This window comes from Mytilus edulis, chromosome 2, assembly GCF_963676685.1.
Source record: "Mytilus edulis chromosome 2, xbMytEdul2.2, whole genome shotgun sequence".
In the NCBI taxonomy this organism is placed as follows: Eukaryota; Metazoa; Mollusca; class Bivalvia; order Mytilida; family Mytilidae; genus Mytilus; species Mytilus edulis.
In genome coordinates, this window is record NC_092345.1 from 14,922,033 (window position 1) to 14,940,567 (window position 18,535).

At 32.9% G+C, this 18,535-nt stretch overlaps 1 protein-coding gene and 1 long non-coding RNA gene across 2 annotated transcripts in view; one reads left to right on the top strand and one right to left on the bottom strand.

The window, feature by feature from the left end:
• Positions 1–11,630, bottom strand: part of LOC139511546 (L-fucono-1,5-lactonase-like) — a 30,002-nt gene extending 18,372 nt beyond the window's left edge. Inside the window, exon 1 of the mRNA XM_071298376.1 lies at positions 11,536–11,630. Coding sequence (XP_071154477.1) covers positions 11,536–11,560 — 25 coding nt within the window. The 5' untranslated portion in view covers positions 11,561–11,630. The remainder of the gene's footprint in view (positions 1–11,535) is intronic.
• Positions 1,821–8,060, top strand: LOC139511545 (uncharacterized). The gene is made up of 3 exons (XR_011662042.1): positions 1,821–2,010; positions 6,512–6,599; positions 7,294–8,060. It is a non-coding gene; the product is annotated as an uncharacterized lncRNA (long non-coding RNA).
• Positions 11,631–18,535: the final 6,905 nt, after the last annotated feature.

Here is an 18,535-nt window from a genome sequence, read left to right on the forward strand (position 1 = left end):
CCATATGCCGGATGAACAAAAAGTGTGCCATTTCTTGAAAAACATATGGTTTGGTATAACATGAAAACTTCTCTAGTGTTTTAAACATTTCTCACATAACCCCTCCCCCAAACCCCCATTTCAAGCTCTGGATCCGCGCCTGCCCATAGTGCTTATTACATTATAAAATAAAATGGTATTCATCTTCAATTGTTGAAATAAAGATGAATTGTTAAAAAAAAAAAGCATTGACACCAGTTTAAAGTTATCGTTCATAGAAGACAGTTATGATTTATTCTATAATTCTCTTTTTAAAACGTAAAATAATTTTACCTCTTGGAGTTTTTCTATACATTACTTCTGTAATCGGATTTTGAAGAACCCCATGGACACCACATACTCTCAAATGTCTTTCAAGGAATAATGATAGTATGTAAACTCTTGTGTTGTTAGTAAGGAAATGAAATATCAAAAGCATTTGTTTCTCAATTTTAATCTCAAAATAGGGTTCTTTAAATAAAAAAAAAAGCTTGCATAGCAATTTCCTTAAAAACTAAATATATATAACAAAGGCAAAGTTTTAAAACACAAAATTTATTTTTTATTTTTCTTTCATAAACTTGAATTTATACCACGCTAAACCGTTAGGTTAACAACCATTGATTAATCAATAAGTAACGATCAAACGACAATTGTTTATTGGATTAGGTTGATTGAACATGATGATTCGGGAATCTGCAATAAACCGTTGGTCACGTGGCGAGTGGCAGGCGTTGATTAAAAAGTCATTTAACTTCAAAATTACAAAATCTATTGATACCTTACTATATAGATTTGAGGTATTTAATCATATCCTCTTATATTCATGTTCGCTGTGATCTTAAAACATCGTTTTAGTGTCCTTAATGCAAAAACTTTCTTCTTAGTGCACTAAGAAGTCTTTTGCGGTATTTACACACCGAAATATATGGCCTTATTATTGGTAATATACCATATTAGTGTCACTAATGGCTTAACGTGTTACCAAATTAAAAAGAAGAAATAGACTCAAAACCGCATTTTTAACTTTTATTAGATTTTTTTTCAATCCCAAAATAGAGAAGAGGTCCGGTATACAGACTTATTAAAAAGTCCAGATGAGAAGTTTAACTTGCTTTTCTATTCCCGGCACTTTTAACTGTTTTTTGACGCATGCAAAAAAAAAAAATGCAGTACCTGGTTACAGTTGCGCATTGACAAATTATAATCTTTCGATTAAATGATCTTAAATCTATATGGTCTTGATTTTAAAAGTTATAAAATCTAAATGTGAAGTGATCTAAAATGTTCAATATTAGTGAGTATTTTCGCTGTGAAATGAATCTAAGGTCGTCTAAAAGTATATACATGTGTATTTGACCCGACTACTGACTACATAGTAAACTATTCATTATGTACCTATAAGGGGGGTCTGAGCGGGGCTCGGGATTGTCGAGGCGTATTTTTTGTAAACGTGACACATGAAAGTCAAATTATGAGGGAGGGTAGGAGGGGTACTGATCCCGAAATCCCGAGCTTAAAAACACGAAATCCCGAAATCCCGGGCTTAAAAACACGAAATCCAGAGGTCCCGAAATTCGAAAAAATCGTATCCCGAAAGGGTCAATCCCGAAATCCAGAGCTTAAAAACACCCGATCCCGCAGTCCCGATAAAGGTCCTATCCTCCCTCAAATTATTGTTCCGTGAAAACGCGAAATGAAGTTTAGCGGACATGGGAAATTACAAAAATAGCAGAATTGTTCACTTACATAGTGTAAGCGGGATGGCATCATGCGAGAATCTAAAAAATATGTAGTAACTAAGCGGGATCCGTGAACAAAACCCCCAATGAGACCCCCATTAGTTGTGGCTTATTTTGGTCTTTTTAGTTAGTTTCTTTCCCCTACATTACTTGACCGTTTTTGTAAAACAACAGCACTCGAGGTCTGACAGTATTTTACCAAGAAATGCACAAAATATTCAAAAAGAAGGCCTAGAAAATTTAAATATTGGTATGCACACATACTCCCCTATCAGCACAGACAATTATATTTTTGTAAAGGCGCCAAACTCGTTTCTAATATTTATAATAGAACCGAAAAGAAAATGGAAATGGAAATGGGGAATGTATCAAAGAGATAACAACATGACCAAAGAGCAGATAACAGCCATAGGTCACCAATGGGTCTTCATTGCAACGAGAAAATCCCGGAACCTGAGACTGGGGTGGATCTAGTCATATAAAGGAGGGGTTCCTCACCCAGGACAATTTTTTTTTTTTGGGGGGGGGGGGGGGGGTGTCCAACTACATGTCCCCATGCAAATGCATTGATCGTCCAATAAAGAAAGGGGGTTCCAACATGTCCAACCCTCAGCCCCCCCCCCCCCTGGATCCGTGCATGCTTTAGCTTGCCATTAAACAAAAATGTATACTAGTTGAGTGATAATGGACGTCATACTAAACTCTTCAATATAAAAAAAAGAAACTAAAATAAAAATCATACAAAGGTCACAAAGGCCATAACTTCTGGCTCCTGGATTAGGAAAAGTGCAAAATGCAGTGAGGATAAAAGCCTTTACTGTAAATTCCTGAAATTACAATTATATAAATCATCTCACATCTTTGTGCATTTCTTGAAATTGGTCATATTAATAAATGCATGCAATATTTTCAGAAAATTTCAATATATAGGCTTTTAAAAGTCAATCTTGTGCATGATTATCAATGATTATACTCGCACAATTAACACATGTGGTTCTCAAAACTCAGAGGTGTCTATGCTATTTATGACAACATTTTAATCAAGTATAAATTTACAAAATTTGTTTAGAACTATATGATTTTTAGGTTTTTAAGCATAGATATAGTAGGTCAGGATCTGCAAACTCTCACTGACTGACTGAGCACATGAATTCAACACTAGTTTTTTGGTGATGTTGGTGTTGCTTAGTGTTTTGTTTTGTTTTTCTTTTCTGCATCTTATGTTTTGCCTTGGCATTGTCAGTTTCTCTTTCATTGCCTTTGTTTTTTTTTGTTATGTTAAATAACAAGTCACAAGAGAGAAAAAACAATAAAAATATGTGAAAAAATGGCTTAGTTCAGTATATATTAAAGTCATAAGAAACCTCAAATCAAAAAAAAATAATGCATATGATTTTTATAACTCAATGGATAGTTTTCATTATAAAACTTATGTACATATACTTTTTTCTGAAGAAAATTCTTTAATTTATTCATATTTAGAAGAAGTTTACTTTATTTGAATAGCTTCCTTCCAGCAAGCTATTCCCCCGACATATTTTCCGTATGCAAGGTGACCTCAGTGTGACCCATCTCGTAAAAATCCGGTGACCACAATACGCATGGATGTCCTTAAAATAAACTATTATCTGAATTTACATGTTAAACACGTGCTCAATTTCCATGCTTTTTTGTTTATTTTTCGTCAATTGTTGACAAACAGGTGACAATCGTTAAACTTCGGCTTCAAAACACGAACTTTAATTACCTGCCATAGTTTTCACAACAACACTGACCGATTGAGAAAAAAAATTGACAATTATACGAAATTTACACGAAAAAAATGATAAATTCGAGCACAGAAGACGAAGTTTAGGATGTTTGTATGCATTAGTTCAAGAATTAGAAGAACATTATTTTTCACCGGTCACTCGTTTCTTATGACTTTAAGGAAAGAGATAACAAATAGCTAAATAAGAAAAAAGAAAATTCCTTTTCTACAGTCAATTGTCTGATAATCTAGAAGATAGCCTGATTTGGTCTAATTCTCCGGAATTCTAGCAGGTACTTTATTCCAACTTTTTTAATTCAAACAAACCATGTCTTAGATAGTCTTGGAATTAGAATACATTAATCATAAAATTTTCATAATACTTTGGTGAATTATCTATTGATATAATCATGATAATTAAGCTCCTTTTTAATTTTTAGGGATTTTAAATTTTTGATTTAAAGTTAGGGATTTTATTCATAAAAGGGGGGATTTTTCCAGTACGTATACTATTAATAATGCTTTGAGCAATTTTCATGAAACTTGGTAAATTATTTTTGTATAACATAAACATGATAATTTTCCTTTTAATTTAAAAAAAATCTGATTTATGTCATTGTACTATCATGACTTGGGATAAGGATAGTCTCAAGAATGCTTTCACAAATTTTTATGAAACTTTGGTGAATTGTTTTTATATCTTGACAAACTCCCTTTTAAGCTCACCTGACCTGAAAGGTCAAGTGAGCTTTTCTCATCACTTGGCGTCCGTCGTCCGTCGTCCGTAAACTTTTACAAAAATCTTCTCCTCTGAAACTACTGGGCCAAATTCTACCAAACTTGGCCACAATCATCCTTGGGATATCTAGATTAAAAAATGTGTGGCGTGACCAGTCAAACCAACCAAGATGGCCGCCATGGCTAAAAATAGAACATAGGGGTAAAATGCAGTTTTTGGCTTATAACTCAAAAACCAAAGCATTTAGAGCAAATCTGACATGGGGTAAAATTGTTAATCAGGTGAAGATCTATCTGCCATTTAAATTTTCAGACGAATCGGACAACCTGTTGTTGGGTTGCTGCCCCTGAAATGGTTATTTTAAAGAAATTTTGCAGTTTTTGGTTATTATCTTGAATACTATTATAGATAGAGATAAACTGTAAACAGCAATAATGTTCAGCAGAGTAAGACCTACAAATAAGTCAACAAGACCAAAATTGCCAGTCGACCCCTTAAGGAGTTATTGCCCTTTATAGTCAATTTTTAACAACTTTTCATCATTTTTTGTAACTTTTCTAAAAATCTTCTTCTCTAAAACTACTTTGCCAAATTTAATCAAACTTGGCGACAATTATCATTGTGGTTTATAGTTTAAAAAATGTGTCCGATGACCCAGCCTACCAAACAAAATGGCCGACATGGCTAAAATTAGAACATAGTGGTAAAATGCAGTTTTTGCTTTATATCTTTGAAACCAAGACATTTAGGGCAAATCTTTCAAGATATTAATGTCCATCAGAATAAGATATATCCCCTCACAAATTTTAGTTGAATCGGACAACCTGTTGTTGGGTTGCTGCCCTTAAATTGGTTATTTGAAGAAAATTTTGCAGTTTTTGGTTATTATCTTGAATACTATTATAGATAGAGATAAACTGTAAACAGCAATAATGTTCAACAAAGTAAGATCTACAAATAAGTCAGATAATCAAAATTGTTAGAGGACCCCCTAAGGAGTTATTGCCCTTTAGAGTCAATATTAAACAACTTTTCCTCATTTTTGTAACTTGTATAAAAATCTTTTCTAAAACTACTTGGCCAAATTTAACCAAACTTGGCCACAATCATAATACTAGGGTATCTATTTTTAAAAAGAGTGTCTAATGACCCCGCCTACCAACAAAGATGACTGACATCAGTAAACACATTAACAGGTGAGCGACACAGGCTCTTGAGAGCCTCTAGTTATTATTATGACCCAAAGTGGAGGGGGCATAATGTTTAACACTTGTCAGATCGTTTGTCCGTCTGTCCCAAAGTTGTTTTTTGTTCTCTTACAGTACTTTAGTTTGCCTCAACCAAATTCAATTAAACTTTTACAAAAGCTTGTTATCACAATTCTCAGATCAAGTTTGAATTTTGGTGATGTCAGTGTTACTGTACTAGAGTATCAGAGTTATGCCCCTTTAGAAATGGGGAAAATATGCTGAATTTTTGGTTTCCTGTTCTCTAAAATTTAGTTTGTCTCAACCAAATGTTATGAAATCAATACACAATGCTTATCATCACAAAATACAGATTAAGTTTGAATTTTGGTAGTGTCTCTTTTACTAAATTCTATAGTTATGTTCTTTAAAAATGGAAAAAATTGTTTCGGCCTTCTAACTTAAGTTTTCCTCAACCAAATTTTATTAAACTTTAAAAAAATACTTTTTATCATAATTTTAATCAGATCAATTTCAAATTTTGGTTGTAAAACTTTTACCGTTCTTCAGTTATGTTCCTTTAAAACTTTGAATAATATGCAAGCTGGAGTATCATTCCCTATTTATCATGTATATTTTTTATAAGATGCAGAGTTAAGGAACTTTAGTTGTTGCAAAGTTATTTTAAAATTGTCCATTTTCAAAAACTTTGAAAGGTTTTTAGAAATTTATGTATTTGTTAAAAAAATCGCAGCCTTAAACTTATAGTCACTTGAGATATATATCTATAAATGGAGCCAAATTATATACATGTTTTATGTCAATAAATACCACTGTTTGTGCATGTTTTTTTTTTTTTGGAGGGCAGGGGTCTTATTTGCACAGTGCTCATAGTTTTTTAGTCGATCATTAAAATTCATTTAAAGCTTAAAGACCAGCTATAAGGGCAAGAAGCTTATCAAGCACTCACGGTTTAGATTTTTATTAAACACACATTAATATATACATAATGTACATTAAACAGAAAAAAATATTGATGCAAGATGTCATTCAACTTTTACTCTTTTATGTATAGGACAAGAACTATAGAAGATACAGAGAAATTATATACAGCAGAAATGATAGGCAATGTAAAATTTGCAGAAGCCAACTAAACCTAAATGGTAAGGCACCTTTTAATATAAAAAAGTTATTGAACTTGAAAGATGATTACTAGTATCATGATTACTATAAAAATTAAAAGATGTGGTATATTAAATATGAAAACTATTATGGCTTTGAGAAAGCAATTGTAGGCCTGTTACGACCTTCAATAATGAGAAAATCCATACCCTATACTATAGTCAAAGTAGGCAGCTATAAAAGACCTAAAGATGAAACATTGAAACAATCCAAACTGTAAAACTAATCATGGTAATTGCCTAGTTTATAACAAAATAAATTACAAAAAATAAATATGACCGGTATGAAACAACAACAACAACAACCACTAAATTTTAGTGTCAGACTAAACTGACAAAAGCTACAGGCTCTGAACTTTGGACATGCACAATAGGAATATGGCAAGGTTATATAAAAATAAGATGTGGTATGATTGCCAATAAGACAACTCTCCACCAGACAACCAATGATGTAAATTTCCTGCAAACACGGACTTGACTTCTGTAAATCAACTAATTTTTCGTGAATACTTTATTTGGCATTTTATACTTTCTAGTCTACATCGCAGTTATTTATTTTTCTCGAGTTCAAGTTTACTTAATGTATTTTAATAATGAAAGATACACATGAAAAACATTTATTGCTGTTTCTCTCTCCATTTATAACATTTTATTTGTTTATTTTGTGTATTTATAGGTGATCAGACATCTTGGTTTTCATGATCAATAGGTCATTACTGAAGAGGAAACTTAAAGTTGAAATTTATTTACATAGTGCATAATTGGATTAATTTGAAATGGAATGTGTGCTTTCCTGCAAAAAAGAAATAGGAAATTTCAACATTATCACATGATAATGACCATAAACAAAATGGAGTTCTATCATAGATACACAAAAACACTATTGCATAAAAGCAACAACATATCTTAATCAAAAGAAAGGAGAATGCTGAACAAATACTATTTTGTTGTTGAAAAAAGGAACACCAGTTTTATCCACTCATTTACATCGCTCCCTCATATCAAATATACAGAAGAAGATCATTGAAGAACAATTTGCAAAAATGATTTCTCTTAGAATTGAAGGGAATTGTTTAGTGAATGGAATAATTTATTCACTGAATTCTTACGTAGTGGATTGAATAACTGTATACAAGCTGAAACAGAAGAAATTCTAATTTAAAATAACACGAAAAGTGTTTATTTTATTATTTAATCTGCAAATATATAAACAAATTCTTTAGAACACCACAAATGGTATGACATTCAAATTGGTTGCTTATTAATGTATCGCATTGAAACAATTACAAAGAAAATAGAAGCATTTGCTCCAAAAAAAAATATAAATCAAAGTTAAATTTATATAAAAAGTATAAACAATACCTAGATCTAAACAGTCAGACTGTATTATTTTCAATGTCATTAAAATGTTGAGTCAAACATTTATTAAAGTTTTAAATATCATTTGCATCAATTATACAGTCTTGTAATAATTATATTCATACTGTTTGTATACATGGTGTAGTGAAGAAATGTTTAACAAGTAAAAATAAGGGAAAACATTTCCTTAAGGGAAATTTGATGTTCAGAAATTTCCTTCGAGGAAATTTGAAGAACAATGATTTCCCTAGAGGAAATTTGTTGTCTTGAATTTTCCTCCAAGGAAAAGTGTTAGTCAAAAATTTCCTCACAGGAAAAAGTATTTCCTCCAAGGAAAATTTGAAGCTACAAATTTCCTCACAGGAAAAAGTATTTCCTCCAAGGAAAATTTGAAGCTGCTAATTTCCTCAAAGGAAAAAGAATTTCCTCTAAGGAAAAAGAATTTCCTCTAAGGAAATAGAATTTCCTCTAAGGAAATAGAATTTCCTCAAAGGAAATTATTATGCAGCAAATTCCCTAAGGGAAATCTTTTTCCCTTGAGGAAAAAACAATTTCCCTTGAGGAAAAATCTTTTTCCTTCAGGGAAATTTGATTTCCCTTGAGGAAAAGTACTTTTCCTCTGAGGAAATTGTTGAAAAAAGGGGCATAACTTTTTCAACAGTGGTGCTAGATCCAAAAAATTTTAGGACAAATATCAGAGAACCAATACCAACCAAGTTATCAACTTTGTTTTGACTTAACTCCAAAAATTAAGGTGACAACTTTTGCACTCAGCGGAATTGCAAACTTGTCCCGGAGACTGTTAATGTCTAATATTAAATTTTAACTAGAGGGTCCAAGGACCCTGTGTCGCTCACCTGATATTTTTATTTACAATTGATGCATGATAAATGCAACTGTTGTACTGTCGTTTAGTTTCAGAGATATAACACTAAAAAGTATGTTTGAAACCTATGTTTTATTTCAGCCATGTGGGCAGGCAGGGTCATCATACACAGTGGTCCCTGGATATCCTAGTGGTGATTTAAACCAAGTTTGTTTAAATTTGACAGTTGTTTCAGGGAAGAATTTTGTAAAATTTATCTAACGAGAAATGCAAAGTAATGAGAAAGTTGTGAAGTTGTTTTGTTGTTGCGCAACCCCCCCCCCCCCCCCCCCCCCCCGCTCCCCCTTTGCCAAAAAAACCAAAAAGGTAATAAAAAATTATCATATAAGGGCAATCTATCCTATTAATGATTTCTGCAAAATTCAGTTGATTGTACAAGGGTTGTATAGCCAGCTGAGGTCGTTAAAAACTCTCTTTTGTTGTTGTAGATAGATCTTGACCTGATAAACAATTTTATCATATGTCAGATTTGCTCTAAATGCTTTGGTTTTTGAGTGATAAGCCAAAAACTGCATTTTACCCCTATGTTCTATTTTTAGCTATGGCGGCCATCTTGGTTGGTTGGCCAGGTCACAGGACACAATTTTTAAACAAGATACCCGAATGATGATTGTGGCCAAGTTTGGTTTAATTTGGCCCATTAGTTTCAGAGGAGAAGATTTTTGTAAAAGATAACTAAGATTTACGAAAAATGGTTAAAAATTGACTGTAAAGGGCAATAACTCCTAAACGGGTCAACAGACCATTTTGGTCATGTTGACTTATTTGTAGATCTAACTTTGCTGAACATTTTTGCTGTTTACAGTTTATCTCTATCTATAATAATATTCAAGATAATAACCAAAAACAGCAAAATTTCCTTAAAATTACCAATTCAGGGGCAGCAACCTATCAACGGGTTGTCTGATTCATCTCAAAATTTCAGGGCAGATAGATCTTGACCTGATAAACAATTTTACCCCATGTCAGATTTGCTCTAAATGCTTTGGTTTTTGAGTTATAAGCCAAAAACTGCATTTTACCCTTATGTTCTATTTTTAGCCATGGCGGCCATCTTGGTTGATTGGGCGGGTCACCGGACACAATTTTTTAACTAGATACCTGAATGAAGATTGTGGCCAAGTTTGGTTTAATTTGGTCCAGTAGTTTCAGAGGAGAAGATTTTTGTAATAGATAACTAAGATTTACGAAAAATGGTTAAAAATTGACTATAAAGGGCAATAACTCCTAAAGGGGTCAACAGACCATTTTGGTCATGTTGACTTATTTGTAGATCTTACTTTGCTGAACATTTTTGCTGTTTACAGTTTATCTCTATCTATAATAATATTCAAGATAATAACCAAAAACAGCAACATTTCCTTAAAATTACCAATTCAGGGGCAGCAACCTATCAACGGGTTGTCCGATTCATCTCAAAATTTCAGGGCAGATAGATCTTGACCTGATAAACAATTTTACCCCATGTCAGATTTGCTCTAAATGCTTTGGTTTTTGAGTTATAAGCCAAAAACTGCATTTTACCCCTATGTTCTATTTTTAGCCATGGCGGCCATCTTGGTTGGTTGGGCGGGTCACCGGACACAATTTTTAAACTAGATACCCTAATAATGATTTTGGCCATGTTTGGTTAAATTTGGCCCAGCAGTTTCAGAGGAGAAGATTTTTGTAAAAGTTAACGACGACGGACGCAGGACGACGACGGACGACGACGGACGACGACGGACGCCGGACGCCAAGTGATGAGAAAAGCTCACTTGGCCCTTCGGGCCAGGTGAGCTAAAAAAGCCTAAATTAGTAATGTTTCAGATCAAATATTTTAGATTTTATAAAAGTTCCATGATTCCATATAATCAACCTCTACTTTAACTGTAGAACAACTGGTAAAATAGAAATATACTGATATAAATTCTGCATGTTCTGTACAGTAACGTTAACATAACAGTTAATTTTAATTTCAGTGGTGTACATAATAATGATAAATCCCAGACCTTTAAATAGCAATCTATATTTTTATTAATACTTTTATTTTTTCTGTCAATAAATAAATAAATAAATAAACTATGTCCTTTTACCTTTTACCAGTAAATCTATTTCACTCCTTTTAATCTGTGCGTTTTAAGATATTTTGACTAACATTATTATATGCTTAATGTATACGTACATAAAATAGTAGGTGTAAATATTTTTATGTTAGTTTTTTTTTTTACATTAATAAACGGTTTTAGGACAACAATAATCTTTTAAGAATTGTATATATTCTAATCTAGTCTGCTCCATGTTTTTAAACAGCAATAAATAAAAATAAGGGATTTTTTTTATACCGTGTGACACGGGTGCTCCGTTGCGGAGGAATTTACATAGAGAAGAAAATACGGACTAGAATGTACTACATGTAATCTAGTAGTCTCAGATGTAATGAGACTAGATAAAACAAATAAGTGTGTACAAAGATTATAACAATGATAAGTACACTTAGAAACAACAATGTATATTGATGATGTACACAATATTTTGTATGTAAAAAATGTGTATAAAGAATAATACATAGTACAATATTGTCAGGAACTGAGACCACATAGTGTTATAGTAGTCTCAGTCAGGAATAATCATTTGATGTCTTCAAAAAATACTAAAATTGATTTTGAGAGAGAGTATGCCGCATTAACTTACGAAAGTGGGTGTCTACGTATGCCATATTCCAATTCAGACGTTTGTGCACCTGTTTGTTTACAAGGTAAAACTTGATTGGTTACTATTTTTAAAACAAATTAAGTCACCGGCGAAATCTACACATATAATGAAATATTCAATGGACCTTTAAATAATGATAATGTAATAGTATATAAGGAACATATTCACTTATTTTTATGGATACTTTAAAATTAATATACCATAATGTGTACACATAGCTAGGAAGAGGGTCGGATGGGCCGTTTACCCGAGAAGAGGGAATACTGAATGGCCAAAAAGTACAAAATAATTGATGGCTAAAAAATGAAAAGAATATATAGAATAATGGTAAGCTAAGATTTAAAGAAATGAAAATAATTGAGGGCAAAAATGGCAAAAAAATAAAGAATATAGAATAAGGGTAAGCTAAGATTTAAAGAAAAGAGAATTATTGAGGACAAAAATATATAGAATAAAGGGGTATTACTGAAATATAAACTCGGAATAGTCAGAGAATAATGGAGAGCTAAAATATAAAGAATACAGAATAATGCGTTGGGCATAATAAAAATAGAATAAAGAAAATGGCAGTCCTTATTATTAAATAATATAAATATATGAATGACCCCAATCAGACTCTACATTGTTATATCAGTATGTATGGTCGAATTATGTTTCTGTGTGTAAGAGAGAGTTGTTCCCCTTTTGTCTGTAATTTGTATTTTTTGTTTCTGACGTCATCTTTTTTTTTATTATTAAAATGTAGAAATGGAAGCTGATGTGTTTTTATGTGTCTGTATGTAATCGCTTCCATCCATGCTACCAGAGCTATTCCCCTAGTCTGTAATATGGTGGAGGACCCTAAATAATCGATATATAACCAAGTATACATTTTTTGGAGTTTTATTTTCTTTGGATTTTTGATATTTTTACATTCGAATTTGACCGACTGTTCCTGATGAATCCTGATATGCCGCCATGATGCTATCAAATGTGTATTCAGCTATTTATAATGATATCAGTTTGTCTAGTAGGAAATGCCATTAATATTTGTGTATCACTGTAAGTGATTATGTGAAAGTAATGCGTGTATAAGGTCATCCGAGGGAGGAATCCGAGATGCCAGACTTTCGGTTTTGCAGCGTTGATACGTTTGTTTTAAAAATGGTTACTAGAGTGTCGAGAGATTAACGATCATTAACTTCATTCATGTAAACTTTAAATTTTGGAAAATTTAAAGATTATAAATTGTATTTTTTTTTTAACACATAAACATATTGACCATTGTAAAAATTTAGTTTTTTTTTTTGTTTTGTGGGCGGGATGTTATATATTAGTTAAATTGACGTCATCTTTTTTTTTTAAATTAAAATGTAGAAATGGAAGCTGATGTGTTTTTATGTGTCTGTATGTGATCGCCTCCATCCATGCTACCAGAGCTATCCCCCTAGTCTGTAGGTGTTCACATAATTATATACAGGTTCCAGTGCAGATAAAAACATGTGTGTGCTGATTTACGGATATCTGTATGATATGAGGTTGGTCTTGAATGTCTCATAGTCATCAATGTCCAATAGGCTCTATGCGGTTGTCCATTCCAGTTTGTGATAACTTGATTCTTACATTTGTACAAAGAAGCTATGTTTTCTTTGTTCTGCACTTCATCTTACCTACCGTCTTTGATGAAAATGACGCGTACACTAACCCCTCGAAAAAGCATTGTCAACTTAGGCTTCGCCGCGGTTGACAATGTTTTCTCGGGGTAACAATCTGCTCTATCACCCTCTCTGCTATGTGTTATTTATATATTGACATTTATTTACCGTTTGGGATTTATCTTCATAATAAAAGTTGTTTTTTGAAATCATGCACTAGACCTTAAAATTATTTCAGTTCTCTTTTAAAAGACCGTTTGGTTCAGTTAATTAAAATCTAACTTGAATAAAATAAGAATGTGTCTGAGGAAACGAATGCCCCCGCTCACAAGCTTTGCAAAAAGTTGAAAATTAGCAAAACTCAGGAACGGTAAACTTGATTACTCAATGCCGCAAATTCGATCTCTTTCTGCTAGTTTTGGTACTCAGCATAATAATGAGTTTCAGACAATCTGGCGATTAAAATTTGATTCAGAGTGCGGAAACGAAAACAAAACTGACGATCCGACGGACGGACGGACGAACAGAAGGACGGTCAAGGGTAACATTACAAAATCATGGATCGTTTGGAGGTTGGTTCAAACCTATTTTGATTTGATTCAACATGGATTCATTATTGAATTGGTGTAACTATATAGTAAAAAGGATACATCTACAAAATAAACACAGAATGCTAACTGTTGTCTGGATCGAAAACTAGAGGCTACAAGGAGCCTGTATTACTTGCCTGATATTTATGTTTATGATAATTGATGCATGAATAATGCAACCATTATACTTTTGCTTTAGTTTCAGATACATGTATATATATATGAGCTAGAAACTGCATTTTACCTCTATGTTCTATTTTTAGCCATGTCGGCCATGTTCTTCGGGCACATTAATTAAAATAAATAAAATGATGATGATTGTGGCCAAGTTTGGTAAAATTTGTCTAAGTAGTTTCAGAGGAGAAGATTTTTGTAAAATTTACATTAATTTACCAAAATAATGTTAAAAATTTACTATAAAGGGCAGTAACTCCTTAATAGACCATTTTGATTTTGTTGGCTTATTTGTAGATCTTATTTGCTAAACATTATTGTTCGTAGTTTTTCTCTATCTATAATTATATTCAAGATAATAACCAAAAAATGCAAAATTTCTTTAAAAGAGTAGGTTCAGTAAGACCCCTTTTTGGCCCCAAAATATATCAGTTTTACAAAATTGTTAAAATGTAAACCTTTAGTTATTTATTGGACAGTAGAATGCTTCTGCTACATAAATATGGGCTGTTTTTGACAATACAATGCACATATATCCGGTACTAGCACCATTAAGTCATGCTAAATTACTGAAATCCTCATAATTCTAGCATTTTAGTTAAATTTTAGACGGTTTTCGTGTAAAACGAAAGTGGCCGCATTCGTGTTCATCCTTAATATTGAAATGTAAGTTGTATTTGATGATAATACATAACATATATAAATGTTGAGGATGAACACGGATGCGGCCACTTTCATTTTCACCAAAAACCATCTGAAAAGTGACATTTTTCGGCTTATTAGGTCGATTTTTCATATTTGAGCTTGAATCGGATCGTTTTTAATGACTAAATCTGTTAAAATCTTTCACATAAACTAATGAATTCAAATAAAATAGACACTTAAGTGTTTAAAAAGTGGTCAAAATCTTTCGTCAGATGAACCTGAAATTTGAGGCCAAAATCGGTCCTTACCGGACCTACTCCTTACCAATTCAAGGGCAACAACCCAACAAAAGGTTGTCTGATACGTCTGAAGAGCAGATAGATCTTGACCTAATGAACAATTTTATTCGATGTCAGATTTGCTCAAAATGCTTCGGTTTTAGAGATATAAGCCAAAATTTAATCTACATTTTACCCATATGTTCTATTTTTAACCATGGCGATAATCTTGGTAGGCGGCCCGGGTCATCAGACACATTATTTAAACTATATACCCAAATGATGATTGTGGCCAAGTTTGGTTGAATTTGGCCCAGTAGTTGTAGAGGAGAAGATTTTTGTAAAAGTTAACGGAAGACGACGGACGACGACGCCAAGTGACAAGAAAAGCTCACTTGGCCCTTTGGGTCAGTTGAGCTAAAAAAAAAAAAAAAAAAAAAACAGTGGCTATTATACCGGTTCTGATTAAAATGTCTAATTTCAAGCTGGCAAAATAGTATATTCCTATAAAGGAATGGCTATTTTACCCGGGCACCAGCAATACATGCTGGCAATTTATTATTTTGTTATTTTGCCGGTTTTTTGTAAAGAGTGAAATCTAATATTTACTTTTGAAAAGTACTATGAAAATGTGCACTAGTAGCTGTCAACATAAAAGAATCAAATAATAGCTAACAATTAATATTTGATTGACACATATATAATCGTTTAAAACATTTACCAGTCAAAGTGTAAATAACTAATAAGAATTCATAACTAGAAAAAAAATCTAAACATGTAGTTAAAATTATTTCTAATGCCAGTCATTCTTATGCTTCATGTATGCATAAAAATAAAATCTTAGATTTTTTTAAAAGAGGGACGAAAGATACCAGAGAGACATTCAAACTCTTGTGTAGACTGAATTGTCTCATTGGCAATCACACCACATCTTCTTTTTTTATATCATAGATCGAAAATAAAATGACAACGCCATGGCTAAAAAAAAAAGAAAATCAGACAAATACTAGTACACAAGACACAACTTGGATAATTAACAAGAACCCCACCAAGAACTGGGGGTGATCTCAGGTCACTGACGAAGGGGTAAGCAGATACTGCTCGGCCACATGTGGCACCTGTCGTATATTAATCGTATGATATAAATAGACAATAACTGTTTAGTGTCTTTAAATATCAGCTGTATTTGTACGAGGCTAGGAAACAAGGTGTATGCGAGCTTTTAGCGAGCTACTACACCTGTTTCGAGCCGAGTACAAATACAGCTGATATTTAAAGACACTAAACAGTTATTGTCTTTATCCTGCAATTAATTCTGTATATTGTTTGTGTTTTGAAAGACACAAAAACTAACATATTTAGCATTTATTTTCTATTTGTAATCCCTTGAGGCCCGCGTAGTAATATCAAAATCACACATTACGCTGAAGACGGGTTCGCAAAAAAGAATCTCAAATGGTCAACAATAATGCATCGCTCAAGGTGAATAATTATCTATTTTAACATAACAACTAATTTCAACAGTAAAAACAAATAACAAAACATTGTCAAATTTGAAACAGAAGTGTACGAGTTGTCCTACGCTTCAGACTTGACATTCACTAAACATGCATGCTGAAATTGACATGGTTGATTTTGTAACACAATCATACACATTCAAGTTTTGAAATCGACAATTGTCATCGTCATTGGAATGCAACTGGAATACACATTCTGAGGTCACACAGGTTCAAACAATACTCAGTCCGGCAGTGGGCGGAGCTTTAAAGCGATATCTGTATAGTATACAGATACAGCATAGCGATATCTGTAGGGCTGTATCTGTATAGTAGGACACCCAATTGCAGGATAAAAATAAGTTAACACATCTCAAATTGCATCATAAACATTATACGATATAACAAAGTCAATCACTGCAGAGCTTCAAAACTCAAAAATGTTTTAATTAAATTTGCATTTGAAATAATAGTCCGTTATTTGAAAATTTGCTTACAGTCTATGTTGGTTTGTAGTAGGTATGTTCCTGTTGCTATAAAACAGTGGTTGATAGACCTTTTCACCTCAGTGACTGATGACCCAATAGATTGCCAAATTTGATGCGGTATTCCTTTTTCCACTTGATCTACATAGAGATGTTTCAGTGTTGATTTATTGGCTGATTGGTCTTTATAGGTTTTTGACCAATATATAGTTATTAATCGCTATCTTATATTGATGTATCCGCTGTAATTTGTTCATTTGATTATTCAGTAAGAATTCTAGATTCGCCGGGTAGGTCATACAATTTCAACGTTTTGGATACTATGTTATAAAAACTTCCTGGGTTGTTGATGTTGATAGAGATCTGTCTTTCATTAAGTTGTTGTATACTATCATTTTCATTGTTTAGAAGACTATATAAAAAGCTCAGTTGACGTTTGTGGAGCTCTGCTTCTATGGGTAGTGCATCAATAAGTAGATAGACTGCACAGACGGCTGTTCTTTGAGACAGTGATTGGAATTTTCTTAGGCAGTTTATGTGGAACTTTCTAAGGCGGTCAATATCTATTTCACGGTTTAAGTGGTAGTATTTCAAGTCCAAAAAGAAGTTTAGGTATTACATATAGCTCCTATATATTTGGTAAGAGGTGATGGGATTTAAGCCATTTCGCTGTTAATTAAAGAGTAGAGTGTCCTGCGAGCTAGGGACAGTCTGTCCTCTACATTTATGTTTTCGTAATCATGTCTTAGACTACTTCTTCTTCTACTATATAATGACCGCCTTCAACACGTTGAAGTTTACGTCACTTGTACTGCGCATTGCTTTGGGAAGACATATATACAGTGAAATATAACAAATTTGTGATAATAAACAAAACAAAAATCTTTTACATAGTGGTAGTGCATATTTTTAATTTATTATTTTTAAATATTAAGATAAAACTATTTACACATGATGAATTTAATTTACTGACTGTAGGTGTAGTTTGAGACGGCTATTTTGAACGACTTTATAGAGTCGCTCATCACAATACTCAGAGGAAGGCTGTTCCAGATTTTAATTGTGCGTGGGAAAAATGATTGTTGTCTTATTTGTGTTCTGCAGGATGGAATTTGGTATGAGAGTGTGTGCATGTTCCTGGACTGTCTGAGCAGTTGAATAAGTCTGTCTGTTTTTGTTATTGTAATGAGATGATATGCGATTTTATAGAACATGACCAGGTGTGCATCTGTTCTTCTTTGTGCGAGGTCTCTCCATTTTAAATGATCTATCGTGTTACTAACGCTTGAGGTGTTTCTGTGTCGGTTAGTGACATATCTAGCAGCCCTTAAATTAATTCTTTGTACTTTTTCTATTTTGTTAATATCATCAGTAAAGTAAGGGTCCCAAACTGAACACGCATATTCTAGTGATGGTCTGACTAAAGATTTATATGCCTGTTCCTTTACTGAGGTGGAACTGATGTTAAGATTCCTTCGAAGAGAACCTAGTGTGCTGTTGGCTTTTATATTGCAGATGTGACTGTGCCATATCATTAAGTCTGATTGAATTGTCACACCTAGGTATTTTGCCTTATCGACATGTTCAAGAATGTGGCCATGTAAAGTGTAATTATATACGAACGGATTTTTATTTCGGCTGATGGACATGACACTACACTTGTCAGGATGGAAAGCC